This window comes from Antedon mediterranea, chromosome 1 (genome assembly GCF_964355755.1).
Source record: "Antedon mediterranea chromosome 1, ecAntMedi1.1, whole genome shotgun sequence".
Classification (NCBI taxonomy): Eukaryota; Metazoa; Echinodermata; class Crinoidea; order Comatulida; family Antedonidae; genus Antedon; species Antedon mediterranea.
In genome coordinates, this window is record NC_092670.1 from 23,418,972 (window position 1) to 23,444,822 (window position 25,851).

Here is a 25,851-nt window from a genome sequence, read left to right on the forward strand (position 1 = left end):
CTCAACGCTCCTTAACAATTGAAGATCATCCGTTTGATTTCATTTCACTTGTTATATACCTCTTGAATCACACTGAAACAAACAAGATACATCCCAGATAAAACCTAACTGTAAACAACATTTTCTTACATTATAAGAACACCAGATTTGTTAAAACTGCACAAACAACACAATATTGAAAACAAGCACGAATGTGCAATATTCAGGATACAGCAAAAGAAGCTGTCATGACGTCATAAGACCGGATGTGACACATCACATACACATCAATAACCTCGCTACCAAATACGGCTATACGGTACCATTTTCGAGACGTCATATGGCTGCATCCGGTTTGAAATTTATAAAAAAAACCGGCTCTATAGCTTTGAGGATATGTCCCTGTAGTATATTCATGCCAAATCCCAGCCCAATACTACAACGAATAAGGGAGGAGTAGTACTTTATAAATCACACTTTTTATTCAATAGTGTCCAGATGGGAGGAGAAGATGAGAGAGTACTAGACTTGGGTACTCCGAGTAAAAAATTGTCAGAAGAGAAATTAGTAATTAAGTGATTCTATATATTGAATTTTGTGACATTGCGACTTGATTGAAGCCATTTGCATTAAGTCAGCGCCACATATTGAACAAAAACCTGCACATATGTGACCAGTTAAATATTGGACATACTGTATAGTATACAATACAAACTCACTGTACAGTACCCACAAAGTATTTGAACTCTAAAACATCTATATATTTTAAATTTCTTTTGCAGATTTTCAGCCCTACACCATGCTGCATTATCGGGAAACATTAATGTGCTACATTGTCTATTGGAAAGTAACCTCGTCATTGTGGACATCAAAGACAATAAAGGTGAGAATAGATTCTTGTTTACTCATCTTGACTACGCCCACTTGGTTCTCTTGTGGGCTGAATAAAGGCTTTCAACTTTCATTTTTTTTGTGATGAGTTTCTATTCTGTATACCTATCTATGGGGTGCAATTGCTGCCTAAATAAAGGCCAACAACCAAATGTGATTTAACTAATATTAATGTGAGGTATGATCTATCTATATAGACTAGTATAGTATGGTACATTGGTAGCCAATGTAATAACCTCATTTTCTTCAGCTCTCTATTTTATTTTTATTTATTTATTTATTTGGTATATAAAAATATATTACAAAACGACAGTCAAGGACTGAAATGAAATATATTACAAATGACTAAAAATTAGTTAAAATTGCTATAAAAATAGAAACATCTTAATAAAATTAGATATCGTACCAAACAATTAAAAACATACATGAATAAAAACCTTAAAACATTCACTTATTACATATCTAAAAAAGAGCTAGTGGTGCCTATTAATTATATCCACCATGGTGGGAACTGGAGACGACCTAAGTCTGCTGGTTTTACAATGAGGTACTTCTAGAAAGCGGTTGACTCTGAGAGACCGAGCTGGCTTATGAAGAGGGGGAAGTATTTCTCTAAACAGCTCGGATTTTAATAAGCCTTCCCCGAAAGACAACACAAGTTTGTTTCTTCTCTCTACAAGAGTAGGTAAACCAGTAACAGACAATGCATGATCATAGCACAAATAGTTGTTACCTAGCATGATACGCAATGCTCTCTTTTGTACCTTTTCAATAGACTTGGACATGTCCTTAGTGATAGCGCCATGTACTTACCGTATGTACAATAATTTGGCTATATACCGAGGTCCCAGTATAGCTTTTGTGCCAAACTTACCTGGATAAACCGACATAGGCCTTTTTCCCTTTGAGAGAAGAACATAATAAAAACCTTAAGGAGCCCTCCAAGACAAGTGGTATGCAACAGCATCACTGGACCAAGTACCAAGTACCAGATAGAATATTCTATGAGAAGAACTCAAACTTATGTTTGGCATTCGATAGTATTTATAGATGGATAATCTTAGTAATGACAAAATATGCAATTTAAAGTAAATTATGCACGGAATGTACTGATCATTGATGAAATGAATGAAATATTAAGATAAGAAACCTAAAATAGAACTTGATGTCAGTGAAATACCATCAATATCAAATTAAACACATTCCAAGATAGGTAGTTACAATAAAATTATGTGAAACAATTTTCTGATACGGCCTATCAAAAATATTGTGATCTACGAATGACATTAAACCATAATTTATAGTTGCAAAGGAAATTGTCTTTAGTAGAATATTTTGTTAAATACATTAATTCGTACTTGCATCTGTTACTACATAATTATATTACACCGTTTTAATAAAGATGAAAACTGTAATATTGGAGAGACAATTTTAAATAATAAGATATTTTATTCAGCAAGTTTAAAAAGGGATAATTTTTCAAGTACATGTAATTAGGCATGAGCCCAAATAACAGAAAAGCTGCTATTATTCCACCATTACAGTAACACAAATAATACGAAAATACTTAGAAAATAGTACAAAATTAATTGGTTTTAAATATTAATACATTTTTAGGTAAAAACCTTGAAACAGAAACAAAACAATACAATATGCATATATCTATACTAACTGTATTATAATAATAATACATTTTATCGTAGAAGAAAATGATGATTGATATTGTAGACTCCTTGCAGGTGTTGTTCTGTGTTGTTAACGAGTAACACATTGCGAGTCATGGATATCATTTATTTTCATATCTATTTTATTTCCATTATCGCTTAATTCTAATAAACTGTTTACAGCTATGATCCATGTGCTGCTTCCGGGACTATTTTCAATACAGGGATGTTTTGAAGGAATGAACAACTTTCTATAATAAAACATTCAACTGAAAAATGTTGTATTTTATAGTTTGTATTTTTGTACAAAAAGCGAATACTGTATATTGAAGTGTTAGAACGCCATTTAACCGGTTATTGCTGGGTAAATTTTAGCTGCAACACAAAATAACGGTTATTTGATTGACAGCTGCTGACCTCATGTCAATTAAACTGCAGCAACATTTAAATTAACCGTCAGAACCAATTGCATTTTGGGTAATTCTAACGATATTTGTCAACGACCACCCACTAATTTAAACAGTTATTTTGGAGCAAAAATTGAGCAGAAAATATAAAAATTCCATTTTTGAAATAATCGGTTTATTCGGCGCTATGCAGCAGAAACAGACCCGTTGACAACCTTAAAAGAATGGTTTAGACTAGTCAGTCAGTTCCTGTTAGAAACCATTAACGTTCATAACCATTGTTGTCTCATTTTACAAACTGAATGAAAAGATCAGAAAGAGTTTTACAAACCAGAAACAACTAGTTTATAAGGCTACAATACATCAAGCATTTTCTTCAAATACACAATTAAAATAATTTTACAATATGTCTGATTTAATAATGCATTATGCAAACATTCAATGGCGCTGTTTACCCAAAGTATTTGCGTATTTCCTCGTGTTACTCATAATACTTTCTCTGATTCATTAACCAAATAAACTGGTCATGAAAGGGGTTACCCTTTCCAGTGACAATGCTCCAGTTAATCCATGTGTTTACAAAGCTTGATTTTGTAGATTTTAGGCACAAATTGTAAATAGAACTATGTTTACATTTGTATTACCTGATGTTTCTCAGTGAGGAAATACAAAACAATTTTTAGATAAATTTTGAAATTTATTTGGTGTTAAAGAATTGCCATGTTAAATTATTAGATTTATTTATAATATTATTTATGAAGTCTCTTCTTAACATATAAGTTGCAGTTTCATTCGTAGTGCAATGAGAGTGTTTGTATCTTTATCTTGAGTATCCTCCTGTGTTATGTTGTCCAATTAGGTATCTGCATACAAATATGAATTCAAAGGTTGTTTGTAGTCTATTTTTTTATCAACATCACTACCTACGAGTACCACACACAAATTGTGATTGTAATTGAGAAATATTGACAGGCTAGACATTATCGTATCGTACAATATGTGCAAAGATATAACCCAATAATAGTGATACCTTGTCATATCAACAGATTCCATATATACAGTATAGTTTGTTTTAAATAAGAAATGGCTTATAAGCAAACACAGTGTTGATGGATGGTATATTTGTAGTTTGTCTACACTCATGCTGAGATGTTTATTTGAATACGTTGCAAACACGTCACCACACTGCAAGATGATCCCATTACGACCGTTTCTTCAGATTATAAGATTACAACTCTCTGTTAATTCTACTACACATATCTGATGCGAACTTAGTACATCTATTTAAGTACTATACTCTACTTATGGGTCTTGGCAACATTTTCACTGTTATCTGGCATACAGTAATACAGTATAATCAATGCCTTTAAAACTTATGCTGTAATATTTCTCCATCTTTTGCCTGTAGTACTGCCATATTAAATGCATCTGACTGCAACAAATTACTGTAATTATTCCCTTGTTCGGGAATATCAATCTTTTTGCTTAAGTCAAGAAAGTCAAGAAGTACTTAAGTGTAAAACCATGGAGTATCTTTACTCCATGGTAAAACTGGGGGCTTTATTCATCAAACTTTTTATTGCATGGAAATATAAAGTATAAATAATAGACAAAAATTTAGGTAGAAATACTGATTTATTTCCAAAGCAAAATTTTGTTGGTAATTTGTGAAGGTTTTAGTCGGCCCCACCCAAAAGAAAACTTGAAATATTTTCATGAACATTCTCATTTGTACTTTATATTCAGAACATTTTATACATTGACTCAGACAAATTCACTCCGTCCTTAATTCTCCCTGATGCAAAATGCCAATATCGCTCATTTATTTTTTATCAGAATTTGGTTGTTATGTAATCGATAATCTCTGTCTCTGTGTAACTGAAGCGCACATGAATTCATCTAAATATTCTATTACGAGGTCTATTACTAAATAGTTCCATTAGACGGTAAGAGGAATGTCTAGATGATTACACTTGTAATGAGAATGAAAGATGAAAAGAGGTCCCATCCTGGATAAGTGACTTACCATTAAAAGTAGGACACAAGTTTAAAGTTGCGTGTCCTTGACTTACTTAATGCCCCTGACATACAATTTCATTTTATAGATAATGTATTAAAAAAATAAATTCTATGACGAATTTAAAAGAAATGTGCAGGAACTAATGATTGAACCAATGTGCCACGTTACAGCTTTAATCGTACTGAACTCAGTCGATTTTATTAATTTGTCGGAAAAATTGATAATATAATGATCTAATCCAAACCATTATTACAAATCAATTCTCTCTGTACAGTCTAAAAGTAACCAAGCCCAACTGTTAATATTGCCTGCCAAGTAAAACTTAACATGGTCTTAAAAGCATTTAGCGAAGAATCCAAGGGTATGTTTCTAAAAGATAATACTGTACATGGCAAAGTTTATTAGTACTTTAAAAAACTTTAGTTCTATACCTCTTGTGCCCTCAGATTGAATACACATTAATTTAATAATTGGTCATTTCGTTATAGTGCGTGATGAATAATCATATAATAGTGCAGGGCAACAGGCAGTAGAACCCATTACTGTTCGCACCTGACTACTTCCTTCTAATTATAATTTTAGGGATTTTCTTATAAGCCCTATTAAAGGATGACCTATCAGACCTGCACAGCAGGACTCATCAGGAGATCTCACTTTATAAACTTATTTAACTTCTTATATTATTAATATTCAGAAGCCTTACTGTTCCTATTACCACTGGTGCAAAGCATTTTATGGGTAGACATACTGTTTAAGTAATAGGTGAATATTAGCTAGGCTTATAAAAAGATCTAATCGGAGGTCTGACTCGGAAGACTCTTCAGGAGTTCAATACTTATTCTCTCCTTGAGGGATAATATTAGCCATGGCTACCATTGGTTTTAGACATGACCATAGGCTTAAAAAGATATAGTTATCTGACTTGTTGGAACAACTCTGAAGAGGTTCACTTAATTCCTTGAGGGACAACATTAAACCATGGCTAGCATTAGTGAAGTGACCTACAGTAGCTAACTATAGGCTTTAACTTAGCAAGACTCACAGGGTTCTTACTAATACTTATCTTGTATTATCTTTAATAAGTTTGGATGTTTCGCACCTTATGGTAATTGGTTCAATGGATGAGAATGATGAGCAGCTGGCAGTGTTACCACAGCTGCTTCTGTTAATTGATGAAGAGAAAGTCTTCTTAATAAAAAAATAAAAGATGCTTTTAATCAAATTATTAACTGGTGATTTTATTATGCTTGGAGGTCGTTAACATTTAAATCTTTATCATGCTTGGCGCATATTAAAGCATTTTAGATGTCTAATCGATCATCTTCCTGGTTCACATTGTAGCATTTTTATTCTATGCAGATTTCTGTGATTTTGATGCTACAAGGATAGATTAAAAATTCCTGTTAAATTAGCATAATTTATTTACAATATATTTGAATCACTATAAAAAAAAACTACTGTTTGGAGCTAAGAAATAACATAGAAAGGCTATGGTAAGGACAATGTATTTAAAGTTTGAACTAATATATTTATTATGATTGAGTATAATCCTACCCCATGTAATTGTTATACAATCCGAGTATTTCCCCATTCCCATAATTGTCACTAAATTTCATACCAGTATGAAGACTGAGACTGGGTCATATGATATTTATAGTACATTCATTGCATCTTTTAAGACATTTTTAAATTAAAATGATTATTTTGATTATTATGTACAGTTAGTTAAAAATAAACTTAGAATTTTAGAAAAACATGGTAACTTCCGTTTGAAAATTTGAAAAATGTTATTTCAAAAAATCCCTGTAACCTCAATTTCATTTTCTTTGGCGAACATGAAAGTAGGTCACTTATGTACACAATATCCTAGGTACGGTACATGATGTCAACTATAAAATGAAGTAATACTAAGCACAAATAGATCTAGTTACTGTGCTGACATGAATATAAATTACGGTTTAAATAGGCTTAAAATCATATGTTAGCCTACAGTATGTAATAGCTACTGTTATAAAAGAACATCGTGAGGTCCACAAATTAGAATTTACTTTTGAAATGAAAGAAAAAAATGTTCAGCTTTTCATCTGATATCCAAAACAAATTACACGTACACTCGCACACAAATGAATGTTATGTTTGCGTGCATAAATCACGTACTAATAAATTTACTGATTATGAACGTGTATTCGGAGAGTTGTAGAAGACGAATAGAAAGTCTGAGGTCTTTTATTTCATCAATTGTAATTTTGAATCTACATTCTTGATAGGTATGTTAATTTATTTCCTGTTTTTTTTTTCTTGTTCCTCCCATTTATGCACACTACAGGTTAGCTTTTTCCAGTCAAATTCAACGGAAGCTTAAAAAACACAATGTATACAATACACAATTTTAAGCTATTAGTTGGTAGTTGTTGCTAAATGTGTAATTTATCAATATCTATAGATTTAACATGTATGTCGGAGTATAGTATTTGATGGTGGCACTGTACTGTATATATTGTATGGAATATAGCATTGTGTCTGAAAAAGTGAACATAATTTTGTGGGGATGGGATTATACTTGCATATAGGATGGGATTATATAGTACTGATGCCGAAATAAATCAAATCAAATCAAATCATGGGATTATACTTTAAGAGTAGGAGATGAGATTATACTTTAAGAGTAGGGGATGGGATTAAACTTGAGTATGGGATTTGAGTATGAGATGGGATTATACTTGAGTATGGTATGGGATTATGCTTGAGTATGGGATAAGATTATACTTGAGTATGGGATAGGATTGTAGTTGAGTGTGGTATGGGATTATACTTTAAGAGTAGGAGATGGGATTATACTTTAAGAGTACTCAAGGGGATGGATTATACTTGAGTATGGGATTTGAGTATTAGATGGGATTATACTTGAGTATGGTATGGGATTACACTTGAGTATGGGATGGGATTATACTTGAGTATTGGATGGGATTATACATGAGTATGATATTATAACAGTAATTATTAACAGCAGTATTTCTTTTTTTATTGGGCAATGACAATAATGGGTTGAAACTTCTTTCTTTGAAACTACCGAACAATAACATTATCCTTACTTTCACTTCTATTAGCTGGAACACGGAATACCATTATGAAATACAGTATACTCATGTAGAAAGTATTACATTATTTTGTACCATTGTCATCAATGGGTAATTGACAGCAATCTCAGGAAGTGATTCTGTAAGATCTATTAATGCCAATTGCTTCCTGATATTTCCGAACAAGCTGTGGAAATGTTAAACTTTACCAGTGTGCAGTGCTTTCAGTTAAATAATACAAAGACAATACAAAGACAAAAGCAAGATTCTATACCCTTTCAATAGTACTGTAGTCATTTAAAAGTGTAGATTAATATTAAACTTATTCACTCACAACTAGTGCAGTATGTAAATGCTAATATTGATGGTGATTTCTTAGAGTGCAATACCTAATCTTTTAAGTTTTTGTCTGTTTTTACCGAAGTTATATATATTATATTACTTGTTTTAGCATTAGGAAAAAGAATTTTATTTTTGTATTTCCAAAAGTGACAATAAATATATCTTGTATCATAGTAAGATAATTATATTCATACACAGTACTACTCTAGTCTTTATTATTCTCCCTATTCAAATCTTGGAAGACTTAAAAGCATGGCCAAACCACAGAGGGTGCTATATATTTTTTTAATGCACCAAAAAATAGAGGGTGCTATTATTTGGAAACTCCCGATTATCGGGAGACTTTCTTTTGTAGTACTAGCCCATAACATGTAAATGTAGACCTAGTTATACCATGGAACTATCTTATAGTTCCATGGTTATACTGTACAATTGCGTGCAAATGTTCACTAGCCATCGACAATTTGGTCCTAAATCGAGACCTATACTGTATTACAGTATCTCTAGTATTTTTAGGATGATATTGTGAAGTGTTGGTATACTATTAAAACTACAGGCCTACTAAAATTATTATTTTTTTTTGTTTTCTAATGGCAAAATAGAATCTTTAAATGGTTTTGGCTTGAATTACAGCATTGAATGAATTATTCTGTTACACTAATATGTATCTAATTTCCCAAGCAATCAGTTTACTGTAGTAGAGAAAGCTGAACACTATTGTAGCCTTAATATTGATCATTTCAAGTCATTCTTTTTTAGGAATGAGACCGCTACACTATGCTGCTTGGCAGGGTAAACTTGAGCCTGTGGTGCTTCTGTTAAAGGCTGGTGCTAGCCCGAATGAGGTTTCGTTGGAGGGTGACACACCACTTCATCAGGCTAGCCAGTATGGTAGTTATCGAGTTGTAAGTATTGAGATACTCATGGTGAAATAAATGAAAGATATTATAAAAACATACTAAATCAACAGATAATGTTTAATACTTGTAAACACATGATTCATAGTGCTTTTATCAGAATACTTTATATTTAATTGTCTTTTTTGGTATGTTGTGAACTTGTATTTAACATGTTTTATTAATTGTTATTTTAATTTGAGGTATACCATACTGTGTGAAATGAAAGCTCTCTATTGGCTCGTGTGGTGCAACAATTTTGCTATTACCTTTTCTTTAGGCCGAAGTCTTATTGCAATTTTACGCTGACCCAACAGTAAAAAACAAAGCTGGAAAAACCTCTTTAGATTTAGCTGCAGAATTTGGAAAGTTAGAAGTAGTGAACCTTCTACTAAGAAGCCCACAAAGTATGGACTTAATTTCACCTAAAACACATATGAACGTCAGTATGCATACTCCGCTACATTTAGCTGCGAAAAATGGACACAGTGACGTTATCAAGTAAGTTTATTGATAATTTCTAGGAATTAGTTACAGTACATCGTGCTAATTCATTGACATTGAGGCATATTTCATAACTTGGTTCCTTCTAGGTCCAGGCAACAACCCACAATGCAAATCCTATAGGTTGTTAAAAATTAAAAACTTCCCTATTACATTATAAAAGCTCCCTATAATTATGGGGAAAAACTCTGGCATGGCCTATTTTATGATTGGTTTGCCAGGATAACCCCATTAGCCTATTCTACTTGAAGAACAAGACAGTACCATTTACGGAGAGGGGTGTTCAATGAATTATCTAATTTTCAAATTATATCTCTTTTGAGAAATATGCTTAACTTTGGGTTTGTGTATTTTAGGTTACACAATAAAGTAAATTGATCAATTACTTGAAATCTAATACAGAGTTTGAGATTACTTTCTATGTTCCATATAAAGTTTAAAAACTTTACATGTAATACTAATATGGTTATATAGCACAACTAACCAAGCTCTTTGAAATTCTGCTCAAAATCTATATTTTACATTATCATTGAGTATTATAGTACTGTACCTCAAGTCACGATTTATTTATTCGTTACATGCCGATAGCTGAATTCCTATTGAGATAGAGAGGTAACCCAAGAATTTTCCAGTTGTGAATTGATTAAGTGATTTCAGTTGTCAATATCTTTAATGAGGAGAGGCCAAATATCAATCAACTTGAACAATTCTAGAGTTAAAGAGACTATACTATTTAATCAAGAAACAAAATCTAGGTATTAGTTTAAGATTAGTTTTCATTGGACATTTTGTTTCTTTGGTTACAATTTACTGACATTTTAGAATCAAATTTAATGGAAGGAACCAGTTTAAACCTTTGTCTACAGTACACTATCAAACTAGTTTGACAAAAAAAAGTGTGATGTGCCCAAATATGGTAGTGATATGACATCATCATGCCCATATATGGGCACATAACATAAAGTTTGATAGTGTAGACAGAGCATAATCAGTAGGAACAACTACTAAGGAGACACCTAACAACCCAATAAAGTGTTCTGTAAGTCAGAGTTGTCAGTATTCTAATAATAGAATTAGTGACTGTTATACGGAACTAAACAACCATTTAAAGTCTTTTACGGTCTATTTGTTATTAACTTAAGGAAGAGTATCTGTAGAGATGGCTTTGTCCGTTCCATTATACAACATGATGAGAAGCTTAGCTACCTGTAGATAACAATAAAATACAAAAAAACACAAGACCTAAATAATTGCTATTTGAACTGTCCTGAATTGAGTATAGAATAGACTGCAAATCCTGCTTTATTCTTGATATTGAATCAGTATTAGTAATCAGTAGCATGTACTCTTTTTTGCTAGCTCTGCTAATACTAGTCTTACAGTATACTACTAAATATACAAATTCTGAACTAAACATTTAAAGAATTAGAGAAAATATATATGCAGCAAATGCATCATATATTTTTACACCGAATGAAACTAAAATCATACGCTATTGCATCATTCTTTCCCGTTCAAATAATATTTTCCCCCTGAAAAAGTTGCATCTAAAAATTATATATTTACCTGAAAAAAACTTTAAAGCAAAAAATAGTCTTTGGTAGAATTTAACCTTTTTTTTTTTTTGCCTTTTTGTACCGGTAACTGAAAACATTTTTCTTTTTTTTAACTTCAGACGTGATAAATTCCATTAAAATGGCCTATTCAAAATCTGATTTTATTCATCTTCATTTCTCATGCTTTTTGGGGATAATACATCAAAGTTCACCTCCAAGTTTACCTACAGTACCCCCTGCAGAACATTTTAATCCCTTAACATGTTTGTATGATTTGATCGTGATTTATTATGATTTATACATAGTTTAAACAAAATCTGATTAATAACACAAACACTGAAAAACAAAAATAACACTGAGTTCATTTAGAGGTCAGTTTACACTACTTGTGTCAGTCCTACAGATGTAGAAATAATTAGAGATGAATGTAGGTTTTGTTTCTACTGGCAACCAATCAAATCTGTTTCTTCTTGTTTTCTTAATTTTAGCTACATCTTGTCTTTAAATTGAATCATCACCGTTACCAGGACTACTACTGTACATGTATACTATTTATTTAGTTATTTATTTCGGACACTTCACCTTTAGAACAGTGGAACGAACAAAAACTGTAGTGCAAAAAATACTATTGTTTGCTTTCTAGGTACAGTAGTTTTTTAATACATTTTAAAAATAATATTCAAACAAATTAATGTATATAATTTGTAGATACTACTTTGTTCGGTATTTAACTCATATTCAACTTCATACCAAATAAGGCAATAAAGGAATCATCTATTTTCAAATGGTCATTTTCAGTTGAGATTTATTCATAGGAAGATGAGCAGAGTATTATCATGTGTCGCTGTCTATATTGGCCATTTACAATTTATTTGAACGATGCAGATGAATTTATCATTTTGAATTTCAGAATAATCTGGTCACTTCGCAGCCTATGATTTATACCTGTAGGCATACTAGTCATCTCAAGATGATAGTATTGTCATTAGCTGTTAGCTGTCTTTTCTATGCACGCTTAAGCTGATAAGATTCATACATCCAACATAAGTGAAATACACATTTCGCCATCTTCTTCATCATTCGATTCATTCCGGATTTTCATATCATCAGATCATTATCAAATCATCACTTTTATCATCACATAAAGTATCATACACATAATTTTATGATTTTTTTATTAACATTTTAGAATATATTCATGTGAATATAAAATACAAATTTTACGACATCTGTGGATGACTAACTGACCCCAGCAATTTGTCCTACTTGATTATAATACACATTAACCATTGTCTAATCTTTTTTTATATGGTGACCGCCTCTAAAAAATCAGTAGAATCCAAAATAATACGTGCTATCTTCCTATATAGCTTCACAAACTGTCACACGCTATTATACCAAAAGCTGTTAAGTTACTTAGCCTACCACTGAGATGAGACCATGTATGACATGCTTGATGGTCCCAGTGTGTGTCATTAGTCATCGGTGCTGGCTTACATGCTGTTGATTGTAATAGCATGTAGTTTACCGTAGAATAGCTTCTGAAAGTTTCCGACGAGACGAGACAGTGCTTCAGGGAAGAAGCGTCCATGATGAAAAAATTATTGATAAATTGCTGTGTAGAAAGTTATGGACAGTCAACCTTTGAAAATGATATATGATTTAGGTACAAAGTATAATTTTTACTTAAAGGTGTATTGTCCCCCTGAAAAAATTTCTTTTGATAATACCATTTTTATTGTCAATAATAATTATCCGCTTTGACTAAAAATTGGATCGAAAACAAATTATTTACCATAAAAACTGTAATTTAAAGCAAAATAGTCAAAATGGCTGCCAGCCATTGGGTTTTTGGTTGAATTTAACCATTTTATAAGTGAAAACATTATTTTTTTCTATGGAAGTGAAATTTATACAAAATAACCTATTCAAAGACTGATTTACCTAATATTCATCTTCATCATGCATCTCTAGCAATAAAGTATAATAATCATACACTGTACAATGTTATTACTGTGCATACTGTCATCTTGACATGAGATAAACATTAAAAGGAACAAGAATATAAGATTATTCCACAATGTAAAATATTATAATATATCATGCAGACATAGAGACTTCAAAGTATGGTTTGCTTAAGTTTTATGAAGCTCATCACACAGCTTTTTCATTTTCAAATGTTGACAGTTTTATGGGCGTGTACAGTATTACTAAAATTATTTTTATAGTAAAATATTAATTTATAAATAAATTAAATATATCTGATTAAAGTTTATCAATGCAATTATGGAATTCCACTTTAAATATTATAGTGATGGAATTTTTCTAATTTACTTTGCACTTTTAGATCACCCAATTTAACATTCATATAAACTATACAGCAAGCTAAGCCCATTTAGCTATCCTTATTACCCATTCACAGAACCTTTTTAAGTAAGCTTCAAGATAGCAATGAGCTAAGCCTCCCAGCTATCCTTATTACCCATTCACAGAACCTTTTTAAGTAAGCTTCAAGATAGCAATGAGCTAAGCCTCCCAGCTATCCTTATTACCCATTCACAGAACCTTTTTAAGTAAGCTTCAAGATAGCAATGAGCTAAACCTCCCAGCTAGCCTTATTACCCATTCACAGCCTCGAGTAAGCTCACAGATAGAACTGGATCAGAAGCTGTCGCTACAAGCTGTCCTATTAGACGGCTGCTTATTATCGGCTGATAAATGAATACCTATCTAGATATTACAATTTGAACAAAAAAAATGTAAACTGCTCCTATTGCTAGGTTTATAAAATTCTATATAATTTTCCATAATGGCTGTCAATTACTCTGGCGTAACATAGAGACTTGAGGCCCCTGGATTAGGAACCCTAAGTTGCCCTCCAACGCTGGAGTCCTCCTGCGTTTTTAGCCATTTTCATAGTACCATTACATACAGTACTTTTTCCGCAAACAAATATATTTTCAAGATGATTTTGATCAGTGATAATTGTTATTAAAACCCACACACTTCTACAGTAGTGAATAACTTATTGGATTTAGTTTCCCTAATTTTTGGATGTCGTTCTATAAGAACTGTTCTGTACTATATTATATTTAAACACTGTGAAAGTCCTAAATATCTCGAAATTGTAACTCACAGTGACTAAAAACAACACCACATCAAATCTGTAACACCAGAACGTTTTGAACTCCAAAGTTTTTTGACTTTTAAAACACTGTTGTTGATGCCCCAATGTGTGTACACTAAAGAGTTTTACTAGCGCTCAATGTGAAAGGAGTATTAGAGATACTCATTATAACTAGATTCAGGAATTTGTGTTTGGTTGATTCCTTAGTGTGTACAGAACTGTAAAAAACTGTAAGATACAATGAGTCATGACATCCAACTGTGAACAACTGTATGGAAAGAGAGAAGAGGAATTGTAAAGCCTATGAAATCATTCATAAAACTTCCTGTGTGTGCTGCAAAACTGTAAAGATATACTAGACATTTCTTGCCACATCATTGATTCTTTACAGTATAATTTGCGAGACATGAGACCACCAAATGTGAGACATATCTCTAGATCATTGCGAGCTTGTGTGAGATAAGTCAATGTGATGATATTGTTGTAGGCATCTCGCGTGTGAATATCCTATTGACAGTGGTGTAAAAAATGGGACGAGTGATTTGTATGTGTTGGAATAAAATACTAACATATTGATTTTGTAATGGATATGTTTTCTTAGTATCAATTCACTAGTTTCAGTGATTTGATTTTGTTTGACAATGGATGAGATGATGAGTTAGGCTTTTAATTTTGCTAACAAATTGTTTACGAAAGTAAATCTACTATCCACTCAGTAAGAACAAGGCCATCGTTAGTTCCCAAAAGAAAAATAAAATATTTTTCAATAGTACGATCCTCAACTAAAATGATTTAGTTCATTGACAACAGCAGTGAACCAAACAATTTTATATTTATACATTTTAAAAGTGAAAATTCTCATTCAAATTGTAACAATTCATAATCTCTAAAAACTGGTTTGATATTGATGTATCGTTCCTTTCATTCCCCAAATGTATAACTTACACTTGACAAAAAGCACAGTTGTTTGACGATCTAGTTCATTGAAGAACTACAGAGAGTGATGAATCTGTTACTTATTCTGCCACTACTTTGAACAATAGTTTTCTATACAGATTTTATCTATATTGTGTAATCGTTTTTAGTGTACAACCTACACATTCTATTCCTAGCATTATCTTGTTTATTTCTTCTTTGTACTGGACTATGATTATCACACCCATACTCTTTTTGAATATTGTACCAAGTTCTCTATCATGCAATGTGTGTAAACATGGATCAATGGTTTTATGTCCCATCCAAAGGATGAGGTAATGAGAGTAAATAGGTTACAATCAATGGCACAGACATGTCTCGCACCCATGCTCAGATATTAGTCCGATCTCTTACCATTATGCCATACTGCTCTAGTAAGAATAAAAGAGCATTTAAAGGCAGATAATTAGTTGCTATATGAGAATACATTTATGGGGATAACAGATTATTTTGTAACAGGCCTTATACTAGCAGCCTCAGAATGAATAGTGTGTCTGTGTAACACCCCTTTTACAGCCCCATGATGGAGCATTAAAAGTAGTCAAAAGCCAGTTAATAATACTATAATACACACGCTTCTGTTGACTTCGTAATTGGTTGTTGATTTATATTGTACATTTATTCCGATGTTAGTAGGCAGGATTGAACATTTTATGGGTTGATTTATTAATCAATTGATCTGATGTATCATGAAAAGTGATGTTATAATTGATTCGTACACACATTTACTGGTACACAGGGAGATTGCAGTGGCTGCAGGCTTTTCTCGCGCATTTTAATCCTGCAATTTATGCAGTTTCTATCAGGTTTTTTTTTCTGCAATGGCTGTTCTTACCACTCACAGTACACAAAAACATGAATAGAAATTCAAATGTGTTTTTTATTGTTTAAGCAATTTATGACCTAATTTGTACTACAGCCTTGTTGAATTGGTTGTTTGTGCGCTAAAACAACTCAAGATGGAAGAGAAAACAGAAACATCAAGATATTCACAACTCTACTTTCCTTCTTTTGGAAACACATGATATACCGTCAACCTAACTTTACTGCTATTTACTATTTAGTGAAATATCAACACTTTCAATCTCGCTATCGAACCTTTCCCATGTGCCTAAATATAACATAACGTTCAGTCTGGTTGTCTACACCTGTGTAGGTGATGGAATAAACAACATAGGTATAAATTTAGGTTAAATCATTTTAAATGATTTATTTATGTCAAGTTGGCATTAAATATGTCTGTGAACCTGTAACATTCTCGTCATAGAATACTTCCTAACATTCAAAACCCGTTGAAGCAGGTGATAAAGATCTTTTTATATCAGAAAATCCATTTTTTGGTTCTTTGAATGATAAAGCTCTGTCTGCAGTAATAAACTTAAAAAAAAAAAAAAGTGATTTGCTCATATATGGACATAATGATGTCATATCACTACCATGATTTAGGCATATCTCTACCATATTTGGGCACATCACACTTTTTTTTATCAAACTCAGTAAGAAAGAAACAGGAAAGAAAGTTATCTTAACTGAATTCAACCCTTGCTTAGTTTAACTGATTCGTGACTTTTAATAGCTAGACTTTAGGCAGACTATTTGTATTAAAGTTTGCAAATGTCTGCTAATATTGATCGAAACAAATGCATTAGACGAAATGGCTATTAATTTGATTATTTTACAATCTTGGTTTTTTTACTATGTCTGGTAATTCTATAAATAAAATCATTTTATATTGATGATACAGCCATAGGCAGATCAACATTTGATTTGTTCTATACATATATGGTAATTTTATTATCCAAAAAATATAGCAATTTAAAAACAAAATTGTCTACAGTACATGTCTTGGTTAGTTCTAAGATACATTATAATTACCCATCCCAATAAGTTACTGTAATTAATAAAATAAATGGTTTGTCTGTTTATACTCTAATAATATATATTATTGAGGATTGAATATAACATTTAATCTATTAATACTTCTGTCATTTATTTAAAAAATTGATAAAGCAATTATTTCCTCCCTGCCTATTTATCTTAGATGTGTTTAACAATAATTATTGATTTTATGTTACATTATGCTATTTTCATAATAATTTATTATAAAAAAGCAGCAATAGTAAGAATAGCATTACATTCAATTATTGCGTGGTTTATAATTTGGACATTTGTACTGCAATATTTATTAATATTATTTTATTTGACAATTTTATTATGGAAAATTAAAATTTGTTTGCATTTGAATGATTATAATATTTTACTTATTCTTATTCTCTATTCTTGTATTTCAAACAGTGTTTATACCAATAACATTGAATTGAATATAAAAATATCATCTAATATAAAAATTGTACACATTAAAATAATATTTAATCAGTTTCTTTGTTAAAAATACATTTAAATTGAGAAAGGTTTATCGAAGTAATCATATTGTGAAGTTTATAAATATTAAATATAATAATTTCATAATTGCTCTATTAATGGTTAAATATTTTTTTTTTACACAATTTTTGTAAATTTTTTCTTGGAGACATCTTTTATTTAATAATGGTAATTTACATGTAGAGTTACTTTTACTTTTAACATATGAATTATAATCAAATGTCTGTTTCTCTTAGATTGATTTTTTATCTAAGTACGAATTTAGCCGTTGGTCAGATGACATTGTCAGATGATACTTTGTAATATCTTACATTACAATTTCATCAAATTTCATAAACGTCTTTCCTATCAAAAGTTATTTCTGATCGATTTTTATTGATGTTTTTTCTTTAGAGTTTTGGTAGAAGCAGGAGTTGACATCAACATGGAGACACATAATGGTACAGCACTACATGAGGCTTCCTTATTTGGTAAATCAGAAGTTGTAAGGCTATTAATAAGTGTAAGTTCCTCGTCAATATTTGATTATTATGTACTTTCAGGCAATTTAAATAGAGAAAGAGGAAGTAGAACCTAAATGTATAATGTTGGAGGAACACTAGACAACGAGACAATAAACTTTTACATCCCCTAAGAGTGCCTTTCGGGTGTCACCAGATGACGTGCTCATTCTTCTGTCCACAGGGGCTGTGATTGACCAGGACACTTGGGTGTACCTTCATTCCTGACGAACGGGGTTCTTTAAATTAAAGAGCACACATGAAGTGTACACTGAACCTATTAAATTGACTTCACATCTGTGATTAAACACTTCTTCCATAAGAGTAGGGGATTTCCCTGTTATGTAATTAAAGATAGGGCTTTTCCCTGTTGTATAATTAATAATTATGAACTACATAGCCTCTTAGGCATGTCTTAACCTTAACATTTTAAAGCTACTTCACAAATTAACTTATATCAGTGTGTAGAATATTTTACAAAATCAATTTCATTTACTTTAAGAGCATACAAAATGTAAAAATTAATTTAACCTTATTTTTACTTATGAACATTTATAAGGTGAAATAGAGAAATTAATATTCCTATAAAAAGTCTCTGTTTTCATGGAACACATGGCAATGGATACTCCATAAAAGTAAACAACAGCATAGCTTTAAATATAATATTTATATTGACTATAGATTTACGATAAATCTATTCAACTGGACTTGTTATTAATATAACAGAAACGTTTCACGACCTATCCGGGTCGTACCATCAGGCTGAATAATGGAATTGTGCCGTTTTGTCAGTGACCCGTCAACAAGTCCTGATTTATCCTTCTAAACCTAGATGAATGACAATATCTATACCTATATTGGAATAATTTTGATATTTTCTTTCCAGTATGGAATCAATGTACGTCAGAAGAACTCACATGGACAAACAGCTTTAGATATAGTCAACAAGTTTACATCCACCAAAGCAGCTCAAGATGTCAAGCAGATGTTGAGAGGTACTGTATTAATGGACAACAGTTTCTCTTTATTTTAAGTTGATGTATTATAAGTTACTGTATGCTGGTCAGGGCAGAGATATAGAGGCATGCCAGGGCATGTAAACAATCTGTATACTGGTCATGGCAGAGATACAGAGGCTTGCCATGGTCCTGTAGACAATCTGTATACTGGTCAGGGCAGAGATATAGAGGCCTGCTATGGGCCTGTAGACAACCTGTATACTGGTCAGGGCAGAGATATAGAAGCTTGCCATGGGCTTGTAGACAATCTGTATACTGGTCAGGGCATAGATACAGAGGCCTACCATGAGCCTGTAGACAACCTGTATACCGGTCAGGGCAGAGATATAGAGACCTGTCATTGAACTGTAGACAACCTATATACTTTTCAGGCCAGAGATATAGAAGCTTGCCATGGGCCTGTAGACAACCTGTATACTTTTCAGGCCAGAGATATAGAAGCTTGCCATGGGCCTGTAGACAACCTGTATACTTTTCAGGGCATAGATACAGAGGCCTGTCATGGGCCTGTAGACAACCTGTATACTGGTCAGGGCAGAGATATAGAGGCCTGCCATGAGCCTGTAGACAACCTGTATACTGGTCAGGGCATAGATATAGAGGCCTGTCATTGACCTGTAGATAACCTATATACTTTTCAGGGCAGAGATATAGAAGTTTGCCATAGGCCTGTAGACAACCTGTATACTTTTCAGGGCATAGATACAGAGGCCTATCATGGGCCTGTAGACAACCTGTATACTGGTCAGGGCAGAGATATAGAGGCCTGTCATGGACCTGTAGACAACCTGTATACTGGTCAGGGCATAGATACAGAGGCCTGTCATGGGCCTGTAGACAACCTGTATACTGGTCAGGGCAGAGATATAGAGGCCTGCCATGAGCCTGTAGACAACCTGTATAATGGTCAGGGCACAGATATAGAGGCTTACCATGGGCCTGTAGACAACCTGTATACTGGTGAGGGCAGAGATATAGAGGCCTGCCATGGACCTGTAGACAACCTGTATACTGGTCAGGGCAGAGATATAGAGGCCTGTCATTGGCCGATAGACAATCTGAGACTACCTCTGGCTCTAGGCACTGGCTCATGATGCTTTGTTATTCGTATTCTCAGAATTGATTCTTACTATTTCCAAAAAAGGTGTATAATAAATAGTTCTTTTACTTTTTATTTTCAGAAGTTATAGGTGGTTTTCGAGCTAGGGCTCTGCAAGACTACTGTAAGATTCATGATCGCAAATGTTTATCATTCAAAGCAGGTGATATAATTTTGGTAAGTTGTAAGAAATGCGGTATGGTATACTACTGGTTTTTAGTTGAAAATATGTCAATATGTTGTAGAGTAAAGCTCTGTAGAGTAAAGCTCTGTAGAGTAAAGCTCTGTAGAGTAAAGCTCTGTAGAGTAAAGCTCTGTAGAGTAAAGCTCTGTAGAGTAAAGCTCTGTAGAGTAAAGCTCTGTAGAGTAAAGCTCTGTCAAGACTATCTACAGTAACTAGTTTGACAAATAAGTGTGATGTGCCCAAAATATGGTAGTGATATGACATCAATGTGTCCATATATGGGCACATCACATTTCTTGTCAAATTAGTTTGATAGTGCAGACAGAGCTTAAGGTACTGAAATACAAATTTATTACAAATATCCAAGCCACATGCCCATGTAAAGTTAGTTGTTCATCCTCGCTCACTTTTCTTTTATTTTCCTATTGATTAATACAGTAGATCTCCTATAAAAGGGACTGGGACTTCAGGACCCAACAAAGTTATTATCTTAGGTGTATCACATAGGAGTTGGCCATATTGTTTTAATAACATATTATTTCCCCTTGTTCATTTCATAGGAAAGTATCCACATAATGTTTCTACCTTTATTATAAGATTTATTATAGATAGAAATAATTGCAAAAATTCAACTCAAGATATTAATCAATCCATGTCCAGAACCAGAATGACAAATAATGCTATTTATCTTGCCTCCCACTTTGAAGGATTTTACAAATGATAATACCTCATCATTAGTGGAAATAGGATGATAGATAATTCTGAAACAGAGTCTACTGATACCATCTGGCATATACAAAGTGGTTAGGATAGTCTTGCCTGTGTTGAGATAAATATGATATTGTTGTCAGCTGTTTGTATTCATAAACCTACTGTAGGTGATGAATTTATTTTGTAGCTCAGATTCTTCATTTATTGGGTTATTATATATCTGAAAAATAATTGACCAAATTTCTGTTATTGTTTGAGATAAATATAATATTGTTTGTAGCTGGTATTTATAAACTTATACTATGCAGTGGCGGATCCAGAGGGTGGGGGAGGGGTGTGACCCTCTGAACCTTCCCCTATAAATCTGGAGAAAAAAAATTATTCTACCATAAAGGAAAAAAGCATAAGAGTAAAGTACTTTCACTTATTATTCACTTATGATTAAAACACATTGTTTCAGCACCGTGCTAATTTACTCTTTTTTAAAGGTCGCCATTGCCGTTGAGTGTTTTGCTAAGTGGTATGACAAAGGCGGATCCAAAGGGGGGGCTTATTTCAACACAAAAAAACCTGTAATGGCGGCGAGTTTAAAACCACAATATTTATTTTTATAAATTGGGTTTCTTTTCTCAACTTCACATGGTACAATTTGATTATCTGAGAAATTGTCATTGGCATTTCTAAATATGATTTTCCATCTGCTACCCAACAATAAGTCTCTAAATTCATGTTCTAACATAGTTGACAGATTGTAAAAAATGTTATGGGTAAAAGTTTACTTTAAATGTTTCAATTTGATTGGATTTGGAGTCTCTACCACTCTCCAGGTAACATGACATTGTTTTTCAGTCTGAACTGTGTAGGCATATTATGACCTCCAGAATGAACCGATGACAGAAAAGTGTCTGTTGAAATTCAATAAATTCAGTACTTTAGAAACATAAAAATGTACGCTGAAGATTATTTAAGATTCAAAATACACAATTCAATAGATTTATGTTGTATTGTTTTTTAGCTAAACTATTTTCCCCTACCTTTCTATCTATCTAAAGGTCCTATAAAAGCAAATAGTTACCCAATAGTAATTCAATATAATCTGTTATTCTGAGGATAAATCTGTGATGTCTACATGTTAACCTAAAATCAGTGAGATTGTGCAACACAGTGCTTATTTAGAATGTGCACATTGTCTATTAAATTACTAAAAGGATCTACTAATACTATACTACTACTACACCTAGGCACTATACACCTATACTCAACATAACCCCAAAATAATCAACCGGACTCCTAAATATAACTGAACCTAACTCTCTAAGTTAGTGTTTTAACCTATGGACATATGATACTGTAATGTATGTGGTATGTGTGTGTGTGTGATAATTAGTAAGACCGTCTTTTTCCTCTACTAAATTCGACCTAGGCACTATACAGGCTATACTCAACATAATCTCTAAATAATCAATTGGACCTAATAATCAACTAGATATAACTAAGCCTAACCCAAGTTAGTGCTGTAACGTGTGTGGTACTACTATTATGTATAACATATGTGGTGTGTGTTTAGTAGAACAGTCCCGTCATAAAAAGTATTTTTCCTGTGGTATAATCCTACTTCCCAAACATCTTGTTTGTCTTATAAATGAGCCAGTAGGGTACAGTATACTGCCATCTATAATACTTGTTTTATTGCATTGACTAATACATCTAACATAATAATATGTATCTAACTATTTGGCATGAACTGTGCTTCAAGTAATCAATATTTATTGTAACTGATACATGTTATTGCATGTGTTATTTGTACTTTAATTGATTAAAGTGTAAATAGACAAGTAGGTCCTTCTAGTTTGAGGTCATTAGGTGAGTAGGTTGTTGATTTGGTTATGATTATGTTGTATAGTATTATATACTTTGAAATTGTAATGTTGTATATCAATGGTTTGATTTAATTTATAATTTAATGAAAAAATTTGATTTATCAATATTAATGACTTTATGAATTTACCAAATTTGATAAAAAAAATATAATGATAAATTTGGAAATCAATTTGAAATGTTTTTTAGAATGCTCATGAAAATGATGATGTTTATTTTAGCACTGTATTATACTATTAACAAAAACAATCTAAACTTATCTTGGATTTGAGAAGGATTTCGTTATTGATATTCTTTGCATATTCTTGTACAGGTTTGTTGTCACGTTGGTCTGAGAGGTATTGATCTCAGAGTAGGAAATTAAATACTTCAAATTGAACTTAATTACATATGCAAGATAGGTATTATATAGCTTAGCACATGACGTAGATTGTTAAGCCAACTTGAATGCTTTAACACAGTGTAACATAGAATGCGCTAATCTAAATATTTTCGTAATACAGTGAGTGTTGAATTCTTCATTGATAGTATCAAGATTTTGTTATTTAGGTTAATCTTATCAAACAATCTATTGACTTGTTTGTGTTTTACACAAACAAGAAAGAATCATTTTCTAGACTCATACATTCTTATTATACATACTGTATATATATACTACAATCAAACAAATACAATACTGTATATGCCATTGCTTTCGCAGTGGTTTAATTTTGTGAACCTTAACGCGAAAAATCATCTACATTTATAGAAAACAGCCTCTGATAGAAAAGGGAAAACATGGAAGCTTCCATTGTGTCAGTTTCGCAGTGGAAGGTTTGTGGTACAAATAAAACGATATACAGTATAGAAACATTAATACTACAGTAGGCCTACTGCTATAAATGTCTAGTAGGTAGGCCTAGGTTTTGTAGATGTTCATACTCTTGTTAAGCCTAGCCTACGGCGCCTAGACTTACCAAGTAAAACAGCCTGCTATTTGACCTTTGTAATATAAAAAGATTGTAATTTAAAGGTACGTTATAGGTTTAGGCTAGAATTAGTGTTTTAACCAAAATGTCGTCCGCGAAAACGTCGTCAAGTAAATGGTAAATCGCGAAAAATTCTGTATGAGAAAATTATAGCAATATTATTTATACTCAACCAACTTTGTATAAGAGTAAACAAAATATGGTTTTTTGTTGATTTCAGATTCTAGAACAACATCCGAATGGCCAATGGAAAGGTACAAAAGAAGCGGACAAACAGAAGACTATTGGGTATTTCCCAGCAAACCTTGTGGAGATTATTGATGATTTAACTATGCAAGGTAAATACTTTTCTTATCTATCTCGTTTTACTACTCAATCTTGCTGTGTCAAATGTTGGTATGCTAGAAGTTGAAGAAATAAAATTAACGAAGGGGGATATATACTCTATACAGAGGGTTATACTGTATACGGAGGGAGAGGGTGATATATACTGTATACGGAGGGAGGGTGATATATACTGTATACGGAGGGAGGGTGATATATACTGTATACGGAGGGAGGGTGATATATACTGTATACGGAGGGAGGGTGATATATACTGTATACGGAGGGAGGGTGATATATACTGTATACGGAGGGAGGGTGATATATACTGTATACGGAGGGAGGGTGATATATACTGTATACGGAGGGAGGGTGATATATACTGTATACGGAGGGAGGGTGATATATACTGTATACGGAGGGAGGGTGATATATACTGTATACGGAGGGAGGGTGATATATACTGTATACAGATGGGAGGGTGATATACTGTATACGGAGGGAGGGTGATATATTCTGTATACATAGGGTTATATATACTATATACGAAGGGCGATATATACTATATACGGACAACCTCTATTCAGTGGATACTTTGGTCCTGAAAAGTCCCTTATAGGATGGTGTCTACGGTGTTTGCAATACCTGAAGTAGCTGACCATCATGACTTTGTCATACAACAGATTTTTAAGAAATACCTATGAACTGTCTTGTTCATTGTACTTTTAACCAGCTGTTTGTTTTTAAATGTTATAGTACTTTTGTGTGAGAAGAGTTATTAAATTTTAGTCCTATTTTTAGCTAAGAATACACATCAATTATTAAAGCTGTTTATTGATGATATTAGTAATGTTACTTGTAAATTACTGTGGTGGACTGTAAATTTGCTAAAAAAAGGAAAATTTAAGACAATAATAAAGTTTAATTTAATATAGCGCAAACTGTAGACGGCCTCTAAAGCTTGGTTCCCACTTGAACGTAACGCAAGGACGTAAATGCAACGCAAGGGTTTTAACCAATGACAAGCGAAGTTATAGACAGTTAGCAATCACAAGCGAATAAGCCATCACTTGTGATTGGTCAATTCACTTGCGTTGCGTTACGTCCTTGTGTTGCGTCGCCAGTGGGAACCACGCATTAGCGCTAATAAAAAATAAACATAATAAAGTCATTTAATTTTAAATACAAAAATATAACAAATTAGGAAGGAAAGGAAACTTCAAATAACGTTTAAAATATACAAATTCATATTTTTTTTTATTGCTGTTTCGTTTTATTAGGTTAACGATATATAACTATATGTAATAAGGTTGAGAGACTGAACCTATTACTTATTAGCCTTTTGACG

At 32.5% G+C, this 25,851-nt stretch overlaps 1 protein-coding gene across 1 annotated transcript in view; it reads left to right on the plus strand.

Annotated features, from left to right (window-relative positions):
• LOC140063491 (uncharacterized) overlaps positions 1 to 25,851 on the plus strand; it is a 76,222-nt gene that overhangs the window by 24,809 nt on the left and 25,562 nt on the right. The window contains exons 4-10 of the mRNA XM_072109833.1: positions 762 to 862; positions 9,140 to 9,285; positions 9,557 to 9,777; positions 18,214 to 18,322; positions 19,207 to 19,315; positions 20,521 to 20,615; positions 24,400 to 24,517. Coding sequence (XP_071965934.1) covers positions 762 to 862; positions 9,140 to 9,285; positions 9,557 to 9,777; positions 18,214 to 18,322; positions 19,207 to 19,315; positions 20,521 to 20,615; positions 24,400 to 24,517 — 899 coding nt within the window. The remainder of the gene's footprint in view (positions 1 to 761; positions 863 to 9,139; positions 9,286 to 9,556; positions 9,778 to 18,213; positions 18,323 to 19,206; positions 19,316 to 20,520; positions 20,616 to 24,399; positions 24,518 to 25,851) is intronic.